At 48.1% G+C, this 19045-nt stretch overlaps 6 protein-coding genes across 6 annotated transcripts; 3 read left to right on the top strand and 3 right to left on the bottom strand.

Moving 5' to 3' along the window:
- Positions 1–1539: 1539 nt before the first annotated feature.
- TGAM01_v208656 (hypothetical protein) lies at positions 1540–3115 on the bottom strand (the record flags this gene model as incomplete). The annotated part of the gene is made up of 3 exons (XM_018806221.2): positions 1540–2055; positions 2119–2835; positions 2891–3115. 3 exons carry the CDS (start codon positions 3113–3115, stop codon positions 1540–1542), a joined length of 1458 nt encoding a protein of 485 aa, XP_018660472.2.
- Positions 3116–6073: 2958 nt separating this feature from the next.
- On the bottom strand, positions 6074–7348 carry TGAM01_v208655 (capsule polysaccharide biosynthesis protein; the record flags this gene model as incomplete). Its single annotated transcript, XM_018806223.1, has 1 exon — positions 6074–7348. The coding sequence occupies one exon, from the start codon at positions 7346–7348 to the stop codon at positions 6074–6076; it is 1275 nt and encodes a 424-aa protein (XP_018660474.1).
- A 907-nt stretch (positions 7349–8255) lies between these two features.
- TGAM01_v208654 (hypothetical protein) lies at positions 8256–9861 on the top strand (the record flags this gene model as incomplete). The annotated part of the gene is made up of 3 exons (XM_018806224.1): positions 8256–9001; positions 9073–9274; positions 9340–9861. The coding sequence occupies 3 exons, from the start codon at positions 8256–8258 to the stop codon at positions 9859–9861; spliced, it is 1470 nt and encodes a 489-aa protein (XP_018660475.1).
- A 1421-nt stretch (positions 9862–11282) lies between these two features.
- Positions 11283–12860, top strand: TGAM01_v208653 (cytochrome P450; the record flags this gene model as incomplete). Its single annotated transcript, XM_024550383.1, has 2 exons — positions 11283–11684; positions 11742–12860. The coding sequence occupies 2 exons, from the start codon at positions 11283–11285 to the stop codon at positions 12858–12860; spliced, it is 1521 nt and encodes a 506-aa protein (XP_024404892.1).
- Positions 12861–14727: 1867 nt separating this feature from the next.
- TGAM01_v208652 (hypothetical protein) lies at positions 14728–15775 on the top strand (the record flags this gene model as incomplete). Its single annotated transcript, XM_018806226.1, has 2 exons — positions 14728–14816; positions 15085–15775. The coding sequence occupies 2 exons, from the start codon at positions 14728–14730 to the stop codon at positions 15773–15775; spliced, it is 780 nt and encodes a 259-aa protein (XP_018660477.1).
- Positions 15776–16451: 676 nt separating this feature from the next.
- TGAM01_v208651 (mitochondrial outer membrane protein porin) lies at positions 16452–17787 on the bottom strand (the record flags this gene model as incomplete). Its single annotated transcript, XM_024550382.1, has 5 exons — positions 16452–16601; positions 16670–17211; positions 17307–17337; positions 17492–17662; positions 17743–17787. The coding sequence occupies 5 exons, from the start codon at positions 17785–17787 to the stop codon at positions 16452–16454; spliced, it is 939 nt and encodes a 312-aa protein (XP_024404891.1).
- Between the last annotated feature and the right edge of the window lie 1258 nt (positions 17788–19045).

Here is a 19045-nt window from a genome sequence, read left to right as displayed (position 1 = left end):
GCAGAAGTAGCAGAAGTAGCAGAAGTAGCAGAAGTAGCAGAAGTAGCAGAAGTAGCAGAAGTAGCAGAAGTAGCAGAAGTAGCAGAAGTAGCAGAAGTAGCAGAAGTAGCAGAAGTAGCAGAAGTAGCAGAAGTAGCAGAAGTAGCAGAAGTAGCAGAAGTAGCAGAAGTAGCAGAAGTAGTAGCAGTTTATATTAAAGCTTACTTAGCTTTCTGGATAAAAGAACTAGAGGCTTGATAGTTTTCCCCAGCTTTAGATTCCATTCATTCCATGAGTTTGAACCTGGGCCTGGGCCTGTACTTCCAGTTAGCGAGTTTCTTCTGCTGCTCGCCCTTTGACTTGTTGGAGTTGTTGTTCTTATCCACTCAGCCATTCGCGGTAGCGATGGTTCTGCGCCATTGCTTCTTGGAGAGTTGGCTGATGAGGGGTTTGGGACTGCTACTGCTTCAAATGAGGAGGAGGGGAGCAGGTTGGGGTTGCTACTGCTATCGTTGATCTTCAGCTTGTTGCTGTGACTGTTCGGCGTTGGCATCCACGCCTTGGTCTTGACCCTGTTGTTGCTGAGGCTGCGCGACACAGTCATCCACTCCCTGAGCTTGAGCGGCTGCCTGTGCTTGAACCTGAGAATCAGTATAAACTAACAATAGGTAAATGCAAGATAATGTACCGCAGCTGCCACCGCTGTCACCGCTGTCACCACGGCCACCATCGCGGCCGCCGCGGTATCAACCGATAGGGTTGAGAGAAATGTTTTATGTCGAAGAGAGAGTGCAAAGGCAAATCAAAACAAGGGCATGCACTACAGCGAGACCTCAAAACCCCAACATGATTTGCAACTTCAGGGTGCTCGGCGTGTGGGATATCTTTACGCGAATGCTCGTTACGACGGCCAAGACACCGATAAATGATTGGCCACGATGGTAGAAGAGTTAACGATGATATAGGAAGTTCTTGCAAGGTTCAGATTGCGTGCTGCTATGCAAATCTTGCTACGAGTGATGGTTGGTAGCATAGCAAGCAAACAACAGATACGAGCAGCACTGGGTAAAGAGGTGTACAGCAGGAAGCATTTGTTGAAGATAATGCTCGCCTTACAATGGCTGGATATCGCTGGCCTAGAGCCATTTCGAGGCAATGATAACCAACAAGGACTTCTTTCTCTCTTTGGGGCCAACAGAGGGCTGATAAGTATGCCACTGTCTACTAGGTATGCAGTGAGGATGACAGGCATTTCTTGGTTAGGCTAGTCTTATAGTCACAGTTGCAAAGTAGCTATTTATAACCGGAACGGTCGTCTCAATGATGTGGTCTCTTCGTGGCTGCTTTTGGCGAAGCAAAAATGCTCAAACGATCCATTTCTGCGCGTGCAAGCTCTACTCATTCCTAGATCGCTTCAGCTCTAGTGTTATAAGAAACATTGGGATCACATAAGACCGAAGATGAGTGTTCTGACTGTAGTATTTGAGAATGATCCGAGGAGTAAAACTTGTCTTCTATAGCACGCAGCAACTGGCGCCGTAGGGCAAACATCATCTTTATTCAGATCACCTCCTCCCTCATTTTCTTTTCCATCATCTCCCAGAGTCCCTTTGACCTATATCCCGACAGCCAATAGTTACCCTCAGCATCTTTCCCCACAATGATGACTGCATCTGTAAAATTGTATGGACCCTGTACGCTCTGGACATACGATGGTGTCAGTGGTGTTTGCCGTGGCATCACAGTCGCAGTCATCAAGTCCACCTTGTACATATTGCTTTTCTGCCAATTAGAAAACATGAACAGGTGCATTGATCTATCACCAAAGAATGGAGGCGCCCTATTGGCTGGGTCAAGTCGGACCAGCGATGTGTAGGCCTCGACTTGTTCGCGAGACCCTTGGTCTGTAATTGAGCGACGGATCTGGGCCGCTACATAGCTGAGTGGCTTCTGAAGTAGATCTTTAACCGGCAGCAGAGTACTAAGAAAGCCAACGCAGTTGCTGAGGAATGGACGCCTATCGGGTAGTAGGTCTGCCAACACCGGCCTCCATTGATAAGCCTGTTGTATGGCGACCTGGATGGCAAAGTTAGCATACAGTCTTCAGTGGTTCGGCACATAGCAATACTGGTTACTTACCGTTTTCTCCGAATCCTCTGAAAGATTAGCCATTGCCAAGCGCGATACCCAAGCAACTAGGACATCTCCTTCGCTTAGAAATGGAACCTCCGATTTCTCGCCAGCAATCTGAGCAGCAAGTTCCGCGAGAGCCTTCTCTCTTAACTTTGCGAGATACGTCGCAGGCATACAGACCATGCGATGCTCTTTCTCACTGACTATCAAGTTGTAGAAGTTCTGGAGTACCCACCAGACAAGGCCTGGCTTGGACAGATGGTGCTCGGCAAGGACATGGGGCTCTGTAGGATTCTTGCCAAGGTGCTCCAAGATATACTCGTGAGGGCCCAGTGGCTCCAAGATTTCACTCTCTCTGCCCTGGAGCATCAGCATCCAAGCATCTAAAAGGGCCCGCTTTGCTGTCGCGTCAAAGGCGAGGTGTATCCAATGCAGGACGACCACGGTCGAGTCCTTGAATGAGACAACCCGTAGACCAAGCTGAGGACGGTCGGTATATATATAATCATCAAGCTTTTTAGGTACTTCATGGCCATAAATCAGGTCCGAGAGGTCATCGGGATCTCCCACAACCGCCGGCTGATCATTACAGGGACGGGGTATACACGATGCAGCGGGATGGTCTTCTTTTGCGAAAGCACTGTAGTCCACATGGCTAAATTCCACTGCTGGGCGGTCTGGAGTGAATTCGGCTGGTATATGGTGCTCCAATTCCCCACGGTCCTATATGGGGCACAGCTGTTAGATATCGGCGGCTGACCGATGGGAGGAGGCTCACATTTCTTCTTAGCCGAGCACCCAGCTTGCTCCAGCCAGGGCGGCTCACGACACGTTCCAGCGAGGTACGCAGCCTCTCAGGATCGAGGACATCGTCGAAAACAAACAGGGTGTATAAGACAAACGTTCTGAAAATAATAGTATCGTCAAAGAAGCCGACCGGGACAACGAGGTCAGTTGGCACGCGCTGGGGCGCCTTTGGTGGACGAGAAAAGAAACCAAACATGCTTGTCAAGCGTTGCCCCTCGGAAGTAGACAGATGGTTACCTCGAATCTTATCTTATTGAATGCGCGAGGAAGTATAGAACATCTAGTGGCAGCTGCAGCGGCTTCTGCACTTTATAAGCATTCTACATTTATTCCCTTATACTACTGTTGGCTTGCATGTTGGTTACACGTAAGGTATCCATCATACATGTACTTCGAATTTGAGTCTCACCCACACAAGCGGTCTGACCCTCTTCAGAACCAGCATGCACTCCGTATCTATTGCCTCATTATATTGGATAGTGGGCCTTTCTTCTTATAGTACCTGTTGGTTCCACTTTTAGTAGTACATTGTTGAGTTCTGATCATATCACTTTGTAAATACTATATAAGTAAAGAGGTAACTGCAATTATCCTATGAATAGCTTACTTGTATCATACAAGAGTCAAAAATCGTGTTTGTTAGACAGAAAAATTATCTAGCACCCCAATTCTATTTCCAGCACTCCAGCTATAGCATAGGTAGGCTGCCGCCGCTATTACTGTTATTGCTACTACTGCTGCTACTACTATATGTAATTTTAGGTGTATCTAGCTGCTGTGTGTTTTGATAAGTGGACTGGCTGCATCATTGCGCTACAGCTGGGGTGTTCAATAATGATTTCGGGGTGCTAGATAAATTCTCCCTTCTTATGGAAGGTTTAGACGTGAAAGGAAAGCTTGAATAATTTACACTATTTTATAACAGCTTTATCATCTACACGCCTTTCGAGACTTAAACGGCATCAGTTATCCAAACAGTGTTACGCTCGCCCATTCAACCAAGCTTGACATTGATCCGATCAACAGCCTCTTGCTCCCAAATTTCCCGTGGAATAATGGTAGTAGTGCCTTTCTATACGCAATGTAAGTATCATCCCGAAAGATCTACATTACATTGTAGATATCTTCCGTTCTAGGCAGCTCGATGAGGTTATTAAAATGTGTGAGGGTGGGTGTATCCGGCATTTCCCACATGAAGTCACTTTCCCTCGGTGTCGTACAACCAAGGATGGCGATGAGCTCGATAGACATGCAATCTTCTAGATCATTGTCATCATGTTGCCACAGTGTGCCAGCAGGTCTGTAGTTCATGGTGTGGATGCGAACCACAGAGCTCCGTGTCTCCCTAAGTGTGAAATGGCCGGACATGGTTCGGAAAGTGAGCAGATTGGTATTAAGAGCAGAAATTATCGAGGTGCTTGACGAAATAGGCAAACAGATTGGATATCGTTCTTCTGTTCTGAAAAGTTCTTGAAGATGACCTCATTAGAAGACAGAGCCCATTCCTGAGAGACATATTCTCCAATACCATGAGTTTTCCAGCCCGGGAGAGAGTTCTGATTCATCATCTGAATCGCTTATTCGAGCCAAAGAGCTTTAATTGAAACTCTAGGTCCACTTGCGGCAATATAAAACAGCTGAGTTCGAAAGAAGGGTTGTGGTTTTATCAACATGATCGGCGTTGGGCCAGCAAAGTCCTTTGTAAATCTCCAAGTATAGGGCCAGATAACTTCTGTCTCCCATCCTGCCCAAGACCAGCCAAGCAGATACACTGGGCCATTACCAAGTCTCTTTGGTCGCCTTCTGGAAGCATTACCTGTCCTTCTCAATGGACGCCAGAGTAAGCACAGACCAAAGAACATTTCCAGAAGGCCTGAAATCAATCTTCCGTTGAATTTCTCCGCTCATCGTGTTGCTACCCTAGCAAACGCGAACAGCTCATCTTCGTCATATGTGAGTTTCCTAGTATTGTAGCTATTCATCAAAGTTTTGGATTCTTTGAGCACTGGCAGTTTATGGGCTTCCAACTGCAGTGACAGTGAACGATGCTGATTCTGTTCGATGCCAGAATAAGTACTCACACAGTCCGTAGTATGAGATTTTTCACTCCATCTTTTCGCCCTGTAACACCAACGTACAGTGTTGTTGGCAAAGTATAGAATTCTATGTGGGAATATAGCCTCTTAGGATGTCTAGGCTCGACTTGACCATGGATTTAGCAATGAGTTATCCCAGATTTGCTTCGATGAGGTTTTGACGAGGCATTCGTTCGACGACAAAGATGCTGTTTTCTGCTTAGCGAATCGATCTAGACCTCGAAAGCCCGCATCAGAGGGTTGAATTGGCATAGAGGCTCGCCACGGCATCGAGATGGTCAATTGTTAACTGGACCATTTTGGACAATATACAACACAAATAAGCCTCTAGGATACAAACAAGGGAATTACATGACTTAATTTGGATTCACAAGAATGCGATAAAGGAAGACGTCAATTTAACAAATTAGCTCGACAGGGCCCTGAGTTTTCTACTGCCTATGGTCATATGTGCTAGATACATGTATATGCGCGGGAAAATGTTATCCAGCACTCTAGCTATAGCATAGGCTACTACTGCTACTACTGCTCCTACTGCTACTACTGCTACTACTGCTACTATTACCACTATTGCTGCTATCACTACTGTATTACTATTACTGCTACTGCTACTGCTACTATTACTACTGCTGCTGCTGCTGCTGTTACTACTATTACTACTATTGCTATTTTTTTAATGTATTTAGCAGTTGTTTATATGTAATTTAATTGGACTAGCTGTCTTATTGAAATACGGCTGAGAGGTTGGATGATGAAATTGGGGTGCTGTGTAATTTGTCTATATATATACATATATATACATATATGTGTGTGTGTGTGTGCGTGCGTGTGTGTGCCTAGACAAGCGTGTATCTATGATAGGAATATATGTAAACGTACTCCCACTCTCGTCTTGTGAATAAATCCAAAAAGTAGAAACCATTACATCATGCTTTTGTTGTCTTGTCCCTTCGAGAGATGGCTTCTTTTGAGCCGCAGATGGCCAAACAAAATAAAATGATGGTTGCCGGAAGCCTTCTAAAGGTACATCTCGTTCAATCAGCGATATCATATTTTTGCTACTCTTTCTCTACTGGCTCTAATACCCCAATGTGATACACCTTCTCCTTGCTATTATCTATTCTGTAAGGAATCATTTCTCTGGTTTGATTTAGATGAACACTTCCCCATCTCAGATACTCTCCAAAACTTGAGGGCTCGCAGTCCCTTCCTTCTCCCTGTTGATCGAGAAGATCCGCAAGAAAGTCCTTTCCGCCGGGATGGCCATGGGACAGCTTCATCGTTGAGCTATTCGCCAGTGCATCATGTACAAATTCCTGCGCCTCGAGCCATTTCTCACGCACTTCATCCGACTCACTGCCGTCCAGTCCGTCCCTTCGCGTCGTCAGATAGCCGAGCTGCTGAGGACCAGACCAGTTAGTCTTCGGCTGCACGTAGTATGTCTCTTGCATTGCCTTTGCGAATAATATATTCTCCCGATAGTACTTTGGTCCATCGAAGCCATCACTTGGATCAACAAGCTTACGAAGCCGCTCCAAGGCTACGAAGTGAGCGAGATAGTCGGTAAAGGACTCCATTGTCACATCCAGCTCAAGCTTGCTCTTGCTCAAGGGAGGATTCAACAGCGGCAGATGCCTCAGGAGGGGGTGTTTGTGGAATCCATCAGCATTTGTGACGCCCTTCCACATGGTGAGATAGATGTCATGCCAGCGCTTGATGAAGGGATTGTTCCTCTTGGCGGCAATGAAGCCGTTTATCATGGCATCTTCATCGGGACGTAGACGGAGCACGAAGCCAGCCATCTCATATGGCGTGGCTGGGTCCTCAATCTGCCGCCAGCAGATGTCATCGATGTGTCGAAACAAGAGAGTTCCGGCATCAAGCCACACGCCGCCATATAGCCATAGCAGGGGCAGCCTAACTAAATCACCCGAGTGCTGACCCACGCTCGGCCCGTCCATGGTGCCATCTAGCAAAGCATCGGGGAGGAGCTTCTCAGGAATAAAATGGCGGACATTTGCCTCTGAGCCTTGAGCAAGGTCCAGTACATGGACAGTCCAATCGGGACCCAGCCTTCTGACCCAGTTGATAACGTTACGACGGCACCATGGCCGCATGGACAGAAAGCCGGAGTGCCAAAAGGCCCAGACGTTCTTGTCAGAGCTCACGGCGTGGCGGGTGGCAAGCCATGCTGAGATCTCTTCATCACTCCGGTGGTCGGTGATGATGGGGGAGACGGGGACCAGGCCGGGCGGTAAAGTGGATAGATCAGGCGGATTTGTAATTGTTGGAGGCGCGATAGGAGGATACAGCCTGGACGTAGACGGGGACATGGTAAGCTTCTAAGTTTAGGAGATCAGTATGTAAAAAGGAGTTGCGTTGGTTCAGAGGACTTGTACTGTCAACTTGGTAGGGAGTTTATAAAGCCCCATAAGCTGTAGAGAGTGCTGTTGAGACGCCTTGTGTCCCCATAGATAGGAGCTGGCCCCCCAAGTGTCTTAAAACGCCATCTGGCTGTTTGTTTTAAACGATACCTACTATATCACTGCATGGTAGAAGGTTGCGGTAAGTTGGCATGTTTATGGCTACTTGTAACTACCTCTTTGAGTTAGATCAGGACCATAATGCATGTAGGGCTCTGTTAGATTAGATCCGCGAGATGTAAAACGTCCAGCTGGAAGGATCGGTACTCCGCGGAACACAGCTTATCGAGCACACGCATGCCTAGCTAGGACACACGTTACAGCGAGTTGAGGATGCGTAGCGGAGACTACGATAAGGCCTTTGATGAAACCGACACCAGAAGGCGGGATAGACGAGGTAGCGGCAAGGACCACATTGTCTGTAACATTCAATCCTTCGTCTTGTCATCCTGCCCGGATAAAAGCATAAGAAAGAATCCTGGGGCACCTGGTACATAGTGTCGCATCGTAAATCTTACATCTAGGGTGGGGCTGCAGATCTGACGGTAGTCGTATAGTAGACTACATGGTAGCTGGGGATTCTGGTGTTAGGGTTATCTACGTACAACGTGCTATATGCGACATGCAGCGTATCTAGGCTCTCAGGCAGGTAAACTAAGCAGAAGGCCACCTTGTCCCGTGTGCTATATTATTTGTCTCTCGTGCTGTCTTCTTTATTACATGTGGCCACTCTCCTGCAGACGCATCCAGTGTGCGTGAAACTTTATGCCAACTGAAGCCATATCAGTTTATTCTTCTCCACTCAACTCACGCTGTCATGCCTCACTCAACTCACGCCGCCACGCCTCGCTACAAGGCCATTATTTTGGATTTGAATGGCGTTCTTCTTTCTTACGGAGGCAAAGCCCCCTCAAGCGTCTTGAAACCCAGCCAGATCAAGAACGTGCTCGACTCGCCGACATGGTATGACTATGAGTGCGGGAAAATCTCATCTCGTCAGGAATGCTACGAAAAAGTCTCTTCAGAATTTGAGATGGACGTGAATGTCTTCTCAGATGCCCTGGAACAGCTCACCAAAACAGTCAAACCGCATTCTGAATTCATAGCTGCCATCAAGAATATCAAAGCAGCCTTTCCAGAGATCAAAATTTATGGAATGAGCAACATTTCGCAGCCAGACTATGAGTTTCTGAAGCCAATGATTTCATCGTGGGGCATCATAGACGGTTTTAGGCCCAGCTATGAGGCGGGAAAGAGAAAGCCAGAGAATGCCTCTTACATAACGTTTCTGGAAAAATTTGAGCTTAATGTCAGAGAAGCTATATTTATTGACGATCGGGTGGAAAATACCGTGGCTGCTTCAGCGCTAGGATTTAAAGCAGTGACTTTTAGCGACCCACAAGAGGTTGAGAGGCGCATTTGGAACTTATTAGGAAATCCCGTGGATCGCGGCATGGAGTATATGGAGAGAAACGCGAAGAAGATGATGCTGGAACTAAGCACTGGAGGAGAACAGCCTGATAACTTTAGCCAGCTGATCATTTTGGAGCTTACCAAGGACGAGTACGAATGCTCTTGTGACTATTTGGGTCTTCTGGAAGGCAAAGGATAATCAATCGCTAATGAGTATGCAGGCGCTTGATCAAGCTACAAAGAAGGGAAGGGCCGACATGGAACTATTTTCACCACTCCAACACGTTCATGGGCACTACTTACAGCGATGACTGCGATACCACTTCGTATGCCATGTGCACACTGGACGATATCCCCGCTCATGAGAAGGAGGCAGCAATGGACGCGATTCTCTCTAACCTCAGCCCGGACAACCTACCGTTGGTAAGAAGCATTTGAGATTTCTTGTCCTGATATATGTTTTCTCTAACACGAAGTGATACGCACAGTGTTGGTTCAACAAGAGCCGTCCTCGCCTCTGCCATGGCATTATTGCCAATGCTTTCAGGTTTTTCGCTTTAGAGGGCAAAGGCTCTTTACTGGCACATACTTACCTCTTCCTCTGCCGCCTGCTCCGGACGAAGACTTATGAGCTCGGAAGCCGTTACTATGAAAATGTTGACTACATGCCTTACATCCTCAGCAATCTATGCTCGCGGCGGCCTACGGATCCGTCGTTGGTGGAGATGCGGGAGCTACTGAAGAGTGAAATCCGGGATCGGTCAGGGTGCGATAGTGACGTCCTGGGAGCTGCACTGAGGATTTTGAGTGCTCAGGCTATGGGAATACCGTACGCGAAGAGAGATGTGCGAGTGCTGCTGGAGAGCCAGCAACTCGACGGCGGCTGGGCGCGGGTGTGGCTCTTCAAGTATGGGAAAGAGGATATCAAGGTCGGTTCCAGGGGTGTTATTACGGCTATGGCTGTCAAAGCCCTGCGGCAGTACTCAGAAGATGAAAGCAGGGCGATGTGAACGACAGCAGACGAAGAGTTGTATAGACAGGCCGCCTATCATGGCGGGCTGGCGATATTTTTGGCACCCCGCATAAGAAAAGAGATCAATGTACTTGCACCCATTAGATCCGCTTTCATTCCCCATCTTTACCAAAAAGAGATGTTCCCACGTCTTACTACCTGTAGCCACCTTTTCGGTAAGTGGGTACGATCCAACGGGCACATATTGACTACCTGTACACTCGCACACGTCTGAAATACTCATTCTTTTAGCACCGTTAATTCTAGGGACCCCTTATCAAGAGCCCAAATTCCTTAAGAAAGCGCCCAAACCGCCGGGTGCTTATATTGCAAAAGTCACTTATAGTAGCTCTAAGTATACCTAGGTTACTACTATAGGAAATAGCTATGGGAATATATAGGGAGACATTATTTAACACCCTAATTCTGTTATCCAGCCCTCTAGCTTAAGCGTGGGCTGCTGCTAGTATTATTGCTATTACTGCTAATACTACTACTGCTAACTGCTATTATTACTGCTACTGCTAACTGCTATTACTGCTGCTACTGCTGCTACTGCTGCTACTGCTACTACTACTGCTACTGCTGCTACTGCTGCTACTGCTGCTACTGCTGCTACTGCTGCTACTGCTGCTACTGCTGCTACTGCTGCTACTGCTGCTACTGCTGCTTTTTTAAATGTTTAGTATTTCGCAGTTATATATAGCTATATTATTACGCTATAGCTAGGGTGTTAGATAATGAGATTAGAGTGCTAAATAACGTCTCCTAAGTTACAGTACTTTACAGTACCTAGAGCTACTTACCCCAGTTATCTTACTAAGCTATACTAACTAAAAATAGAAGAATTTCACTCTTCTTGGGCTCTTTCTCAAGGAATTTGGGCTCTGGATAAGAGATCCCTAATTCTAATTGTGTGATATAACGCTATGCGACGTATGACACCGAATTTTGGTCGTATAATTCGTGCGATGCCACTAGATCGGGCTGCGTATTTGGTTCTTACATATACGCCTCCTATACAGATACGCTTGCGTATATGAACATGGTCCCCTTGCCGATCAATCCTTCACCTGCAAGGCGATAGCTCCCAATTGCGTGGGGGAAAGAGTAATACTATTTAGGAACGTTGCATCTACAACATTAAATCCTTCGCTTCCTTTCGGATCCTGCGGGTACGTTGGGATAAGCAGGCTCTTTTGTTTGGAGGAGGTGAGTTGGAAGCTTCATGCTTGTCTGACAGGATTCAAGTCCTGCCAACAGTGCCAAGTCAAGCCTCTGGACTGAACTTCTCATTACAAAGGCCCTCGTCTAAGGAAACAATTGCGCTCGGGGACTTTTTATTTTAGCTTCTTGATATTCTTTCCCCTCATTTCCTTCCGCCTCTCTTGCTGGCGTACTCGTAAGATCGTGTGCGCCATGGCGGTCCTGATCCTCCAATCTCCTCTCCAATTATGCCTCTTCGCCATCATACTCTCATTCGTGTACATAGTCTCTTTCCTCTTCTACAATCTTTTCCTTCATCCCCTTCGTAAGTTTCCCGGCCCAATTTACAATAGAGCCAGCGTAATTTCGAAGCTCTACTTCCTTTCCAGAGGCAAACTTATCTACCACATTGAGGATCTCCACAAGCGTTATGGCCCGGTAGTAAGAATTGCTCCCAACGAGCTTTCTTTCACGGATCCTCAAGCATGGGAAGACATCTTCATTCGGCAGCCTCCCGGCATTGCCAAGACTAGCCACAGCCATGCTCTGGCACCAGACATGGCCTTCTACAATCCATTCGGGGATTTGCCCCCGTCGGTGATCAGTTCTGATGATGTCAGTCATACTAGCTTACTAGGAGAAACAGCTTACTTACATCTGTGTACCACATAGGAGGCGCATCACCATCTTCGGAAGAAGCTGGTCCCTGGCTTTAGTGATCGGGCAATGAAGGAGCAAGAGCCTCTCATTGGAAGCTATGTCGATCTTTTGATACGAAGACTCCGGGAGAACAGCACTGATGCCACGGGGAGACCTCAAAGTGTCAACATGCGCGACTGGATCGCCTACACCACCTTTGACATCATCGGCAACCTCACATTTGGGGAAGATTTTGGATGTCTCGAAGGCAGTGGTTATCATCCATGGATCGCGCTTGTGCTGGGTAGCTTCAAAGGCCGTGTCAAGATTCAGATCTTCAATGCTCTTGGCTTCCTATGGTCTGCAAGGATCATGAGGTGGCTGGGCGGTAAAGCCCGCCAGATGCATTTTGAGCTAGTCTTGAGCAAAACGAAAAAAAGAATCGGGATGGGTACTAACCGAAGCGATTTCATGGACACGCTGATAAAGGACGGTATGAGCATAGATGGGCTCAAGAGGAATGCGACATTGCTGGTCAATGCTGGCAGCGAGACCACTGCGACGCTGCTCACGGGAGCTGTTTTTCTTCTCGCAACGCACGAAGACGTGCTAAAGAAACTCGTTGCCGAAGTACGAGGCCGATTCCAGCGGCCAGAAGACATGACTCTCAGCAGCGTAGCCAGCCTGACTTATATGCTCGCTGTCTTGGACGAGGCTCTGCGAGTCTACCCACCCGATGCAGTCTCCTCGCCGCGCCTGGTTCCTGCTGGAGGCCATGAGATTGCCGGGTCGTTTGTTCCCGGGGGCACCCGCGTCGGAATCTGGCAATGGGCCATGTATCGTGACGAACGGCTCTTCCTCGAGCCATCTCGCTTCGATCCTGACCGCTTCTACAACAAGGGAGACGAAAAGTCGAAATATGCCGGCGATCGACTCGACGCTGTGAATGCCTTCCTGCTCGGGCAAAGGAGCTGCATCGGGAGGAACTTGGCTTATGCTGAGATGAGACTCATCCTGGCAAGGTTAATCTGGGAATTCGATATGGAGATTGATCAAAAAAGCGAGAATTGGATGCACGGACAAGAGAATTTTGAGCTGTGGGTAAAGCCAGACTTGAATATCCATTTGAAAACGGTAGATAGGGGGCAGTAACTCTAAGTTTATCAACAACGATAGTCTCTTATAGCAATCCATACGCCTACAACTGCTTTCTGTAATACCCTGGCTACATATAGTTAGTTCTGCTTCGACTGTTGTCTCGCTAGATCTTTGTTGAGGAGCAGCGACATGGTGGACTGAATCTTCTACCTCTTTGGTGATAGGATCAGATTCTTTGTATTGAGGATCCCAAGAGCTAATCAGTACCGTTCGATCTGTACCGAAAAGTTTTCCCAAGTTGTAAAAATCCAATACATTGTTTAATCTTGCTTAGCTAGATGAGATAGAATGTCATTCATGTATCTAGGCCCAGTGTGATTTCTGACTGCCGAGGAGCGTTATTGGTTGTCGGTGGCACCTATATGCGAAAGAGACGAGGGTGCAGCCAGTGCTCCGAACTATTAATCTGCCCGTTATTGGCTGGAATCTAAGAGAACAGGCGGGATCTCATGTTTTGCAGAAGCGCAAGCTTTAGTCGCAGTTGTATTGTAGATTATGTTGTCTCCGGGGCCCCAAATGGCATAATCCTATCACTGTAAATGCCTCTCCTTTCCTCAGTTATCTTTTGATAATCAGTACCTGGTAGTAAAATTGGTTGCCACCTGGATTATATCCAGCGCAAGAGACCTCATTGGAAATATCGAGGTCCTCAAACTGTAGCTGTTAGTTAGCAAGAAAATTGCAGAAACTGGAAGAAACTGGAAGAAATTGCAAACAAACATTCAAAACAGCTGTTCTAGCTAGAACGCATTGAAAGGCAAGCTTCCTATCAAACATAGTTTGAGTAAACACATTATTGCAATTCGTAAACTGTAAGATCTGGAGTTGACAGTTATGATGATAATGAAAGAAATAATACGAAAGAAAATGATGCCAAACCTAACTTTATATACCTAAATCATAGTCTTGGAAGTTCCCTGTTACAATTTACTCTCTTGTAAAAGATTGTTCTTCTAAAGCAGCTGCTTCTACTACAATGATTGCTAATATTACAATAGCAGCCTCATCTCTTGCCCTGGTTAGCGTAATGATACAGCGTGTTGCTACAATACTTGAATTGTCAACTTATTGTCATTTTCGGCGTCTTACAAGTCCCGGAATAAGCTACAGTATGTTACTAGAATAAGTAGGTAGCTAGCTGTATGGATCTTGCATATGTTACATTTACATATTAGCGTTCTTGTTAACTCTACTGACTTATTCTATCTAATGATTCCTAATCAGTTGGAAATTTGAATGCTATGATCCTTGCTGTTACGGAATATATATATATCACAACATGCATAGCCCAAGACCCTCATTTCGATATAGAGCTGTTGCTATAAGTATACCATGCTTGTGCTATGAGACATTGAGTTGACTGGGCAGTCCGCAGTTACTGTAAGAAGTATCTAGCATTACTGGTATGCTAGTTATGTTCCTACAGCAGAGGCCAACATTTCCAATCGGCCCTTTAAAATCTGTAACTATTTTATGAATTCAAGTCAATGTTATTGACTGACTATATAGGGCTTCGTCTGGGCGTATACGCTTTTGCACTTGTGAGAGGCTTAAATGCGCAACAGGGGGCGAGGACAAAGTTTCGACATGCATACAGTTACTGGCTTGTCGTTATAGCCTGACAGAATTTCCAATTAAATGAGATCTCTTGACCTCATATACAATGGAAAAATTAGAAGAACTTGCAAGCTTGATATAAGCATAAAAAACCGGGTATGAAGCAGTCTTACCGGGTTCTGTTGTAAAGTTAGCTTGACTCTCAATCAACTGCCCCACCTCTTCGATTACATCACCACCCAGGCAATCTACAGAGCGAACAAAACCACTCTTCCTCCCTTTCAAGCTCTACCTCGTTTACGTGATGAGGATACGCAAGGCATGCCACCCCGTCTTCCGCACACTCTCGTCACCGTCTCTTGTCCCCTTGCGCAATCAATCCTACGGTGTTGCGTAACTAGAGAATCCGCTGCCGCAACGACACATGGGCTGAGTAGAGCTTCGACTTCGGCTTCGGCGAGACAATCGCTGCTCTTGCGCTGTTGCAATGGCAGCCATAAGAGGGGGTTTCATGCGACGAGGCATCTCGCCCAGAGTGCCTTCGAAGGAAAGAATCATTATGAGCGGTTGAAAGTTCCGCTAGACGCCAGTGTAGGAGAGATCAAGAAGTCCGTCGGATTCCTCTCCTTCTACTTGCCATCATATCTAACAAATCCACCAGATCCTTCTATGCGCTCTCCAAAGCTCACCACCCCGACGCAAATCGCTCCGACCCCGACGCCGCCCACACCTTCTCCCTCATCTCCGAGTCCTACACCATCCTCTCCGACGCCTCCCGCCGCGCCTCCTACGACCGCGACGTCCTGCGCCTTCACCACCAATCTCACAACCCTCACCAAGCCTCCTACCACAGCACCAACCCCGCCGGCGGCCGTCCCCCCTCCGGCCTGAGCCGCCGCAGAGGAACCTTCCGCGGCCCTCCTCCCAGCTTCTACCGCAACGGCGGATGGGGCGCGCACGCCGACAAGCGCCACCAGGCACACGAGGAGTCCACCGGCAGCTCTGGCTCAGCATCTGAGACGGACCGCGCCAACCCATGGAACACGAGCGCCTTCCACCAGACGCATCACTACGGCGGGATGGGCCCGGGGTCTGATCCTTTCCACCACCGAGACGAGCACGTGCCGCACTTTGACAAGGCCGGCCACACGAGGACGCACGAGAGGCAGGATCACCGCCGGTGGAAGCGCCAGAAGAGGGCTGTTGGGGACGACGACATTGAGTTTGAGCCGCAGACGAGCCTGGCGGGGCACTTTTTGATCGTGGCGGGCATATTGGCGGCGACGTTTCTGGCACCGGCGGTGTATTTGCAGTTTATGCGCCTGGGGAGGCAGAAGAAGGAGAGGGAGTAGTGAAACGCGTGGTGCTCCGTCGTATTAATGGTTCTTGCAGATTGGCGTTCTGGGGAAGGCTAGCGCTGAGCGAAGGCCTTGTGTACAAATATAGAGCAGTGTATATTAGATGGGTAATGCAGAAGGCTATGAATAGCACACTTTTGCATTATAGCGGTTTCAAGGCAGAATAAGATGCTCTATCAAATGTTTGAAGCATACAGAGTCCCTCAACCGCCTCCTTCGGAGTACAATGGGTACAATTTTACATTGTTACGATATGGCTGGTGATGAGAAAGATAGAGTTCGAACAGAAAGAACAATGAATAATGGCAATTCAATATCATTCTTCGTCAAGCTATCGTGATTAGAATTACTTAAGTACCATAACGAGCGTAATATACACAAGCATGCCGCATCATACTCCAAGATATACATCACAATAACCAACAGACAACAGCCCTTTTTTCACTTGCGCAAAATATTCTTTATTTTCTCCTCCTTCTATCTACCCCGAGACTCAATCGCTAAGTCTCCTTTCGGTTTGTGGTTTTCATAAAGGTTTGGTCGGTCGGAGATGTAGCTGCGGCAATGGAGCAAACTACTCGGCCACATCGTCACTCACGTCTCACATATAGGCATGTATGTAGGCGCTAAATGAGTCATGGCAGTGATATCAGATTTGATATTTCTGAGCTTAACCCTCAAAGGTGAAGCTGGCACCGAGCTTGTGGGTAGCCTGGTCGAGCTTCTGGGTATCGAAAGAGCCACCAAGACCCAGGGTGACACCCTCACGGAGGAGGACGTTGTAGGCAAGAGCAGCAATACCACGGTCGTTGATCTTGACCTATCGTTGAGAAAAGAGTTTATTAGCAACGGAGTGCTCATTGCGATGGGATCTTTAGGGAGACAAACCTTGGCGAAGGAGACGGGGTCAATGCGGTACTTGCTGGCAACCTCGAGGCCAACGGTGTTGCTGGTCTTGGAGTTCCAGGTGGCCTTGGCACCAGCCTCAACCTGGCTGTTGACCTTGTGGTAGTAAGAAGCAGCAAAGGTGCTCAGGTTGTCAGTGGCGGTGATGGCAGCGCTGTACTGAGGAGCGACGTAGCCAACAGCGGCGCTGTAGCCGGTCAGGGCAGCCTTGTTAACATCATAGCCAGCGCTGGCACCGGCAAGGAAACCCTCGTGGCCGACAACGGCATCGACGTTGGCGGTGGGGCCCTTGAGGAGGTCGAAGAAAGCACGGCCGTGGAAGCCGGGCTGCTTGAAGAGCAGGTTGAACTTGGCACCCTTGGCGGCGGTGGCGGGGAGGAAGTTGAAGAGACCCTCGAGCTTGAGGCCCTTGGCGAGGGTGTCGTTGACCTCAACCTTGGTGTCGAGGGCGTTGGCGGTGTTCCAGGTCTGGGTCAGAGTCAGGCCTGTAAACGCAGAAGCGTTAGCAAAGAATTCGATGGAGTCTAGCAATGGGTGCGCATTGAAGTGTCTGCGGCGAGTTCAAAAGCGCGCGCCAGGGGAGAGCTGGTGTGTTTCAGTCTGCGGCGGGATGTCGTACCAGTAGGCTTGTCGGTGTATTTTCCCTCAATCTATTCATAGCAACAGCTAGGTCAGTCTCATATTCTTGTCCTAGAGGCACGTATGCCAAGCATGCAGCAATGCTCCCAATCGTCACGGCGAATTGCTCGCAGGCGTGGCGGGGGAGGGGAAAGGAGGAGATTGGGTCGGTGGAGTAAAACTTACAGCAGCAGAGGTGGCCTTCTCGTGGCTGGACTTGCCAGTCACCTTGAAGGCAACGCCATTGGGAGCAGTGTCCTTGAACTCAAAGGTGGTGGCGGACAGGTGGTAGAAGTCCTTGTTGAGGAGCTGTAGGAGGCAAGCAGGGTCAGCCGCGTCTGTCATCCGGCCCAACGGCTAGAGGCTATCGTGTAGCTCTAGCCGAGGGGTTATAGAGCAAGGAGAAAAATCAGGACGGAGTGGAAAGGCGCGCATACGTCGTTGGCCGGCTTGGCAATGTCGGAGAAGGCGGGGATGGACATTTTGGCGGTTTGTGAGGAGAAAGAAGAGGGAGAATAGAGATGGCGATTGAGCTGGAGGAGGAGAGAATAAGTGCGGTGTATCAACCAGAGGAAGAGGTTGCAGGAGATTCGCGCAGGCGAGGGAAAATGTTTTGGGCTCGGCCTCGGCCGCTGATTGGCCCATCAGTCGGTTGGGGAAGAGCAGCGCAGAGCGTCGGCTGATGTCGGGCCGGGCATATTGGGGGAAGCGGCCTAAGCTCGATTGGCGTGCAGTGCTACTTATGACGAGCTGTCCTGTGTCCACGTGGGGGAAGTGCTTTGACGGCAGCGGCTTTGATTTCATGCTGGAGATGCTGGATTAGGGGCAATTGCTGCAGCACCTGGTTTCAGGGTATTTCGTGCAATTGGGTGCAGTCTTTTGCTGCTTACAGCGGTTATCGTGACTCCCAAAGTGCCAGAGACTCAACGCGGGGTTGTCTGCTGGATAAAGAAGGCGGTAAAGGCGCTACGGACAGTCATCGCATTGACAGCGAAATCACTCTTCAGTCAAAGTCTACTAGTCGCGGTCTATACATATGCGCTCCGTAACAAGTTCATGCACAATGGGAGCTAGAAAAAAGGAAACAAAAAGAAGGTCTTTTGGACGACTCTGTTCAGGTTGAAGGACTCAATGGCGCCATTCTGTACTTCATTTCCCAATGCCGAACGATATCCGGACCTCGGGCATAGTATCATATAAGACTTATGAGAATAAATTCGATTTTAGTGGCATTTGATACTTTTGTCTGTCTGTAGCTTAACTTTTATATATACTGTACTACGTTTTCGCCTTTGAGACGTTCTTTCAACCAGCACCAGAAATAAATTTAGGAAATCTTGACATATACAACAAAGGCACTTTTGCCGACTCCGTTTACTCAGTGCCTTCATACTTGGCGTTGTGGGTAGCAATGGCTCTGTAAAGCTTATTAGTAGCTGTTTCTATCTTGATAAAAGGGATCTGGAAATAGAGATACGAACCTGCCACTGGGATCGGTCTGCTTAGACCAGGTAGGCGTCCATCGCTCCACGGTAGAAGCGCAGCGAGGAGGGAAGTGCTCATCAAACATGAGGCGGTACCAGTAACTGTCATAGCAGTGTTAGCTTCTTTATCAAACACCAATGCAAGATCGTATACGTACGCCTCCTTGGTATCCGGAATATCGGTACCCCACTCAGCCTTGGGGTTCTTCATCATCTCATCGGTGACGTGCAGTTCGGCGTTATCCTTGAGCGCATC

Source organism: Trichoderma gamsii, assembly GCF_001481775.2.
Source record: "Trichoderma gamsii strain T6085 chromosome Unknown Scaffold_37.2, whole genome shotgun sequence".
Lineage (NCBI taxonomy): Eukaryota > Fungi > Ascomycota > Sordariomycetes > Hypocreales > Hypocreaceae > Trichoderma > Trichoderma gamsii.
This window is presented reverse-complemented; position numbering and strand designations above follow the sequence as displayed.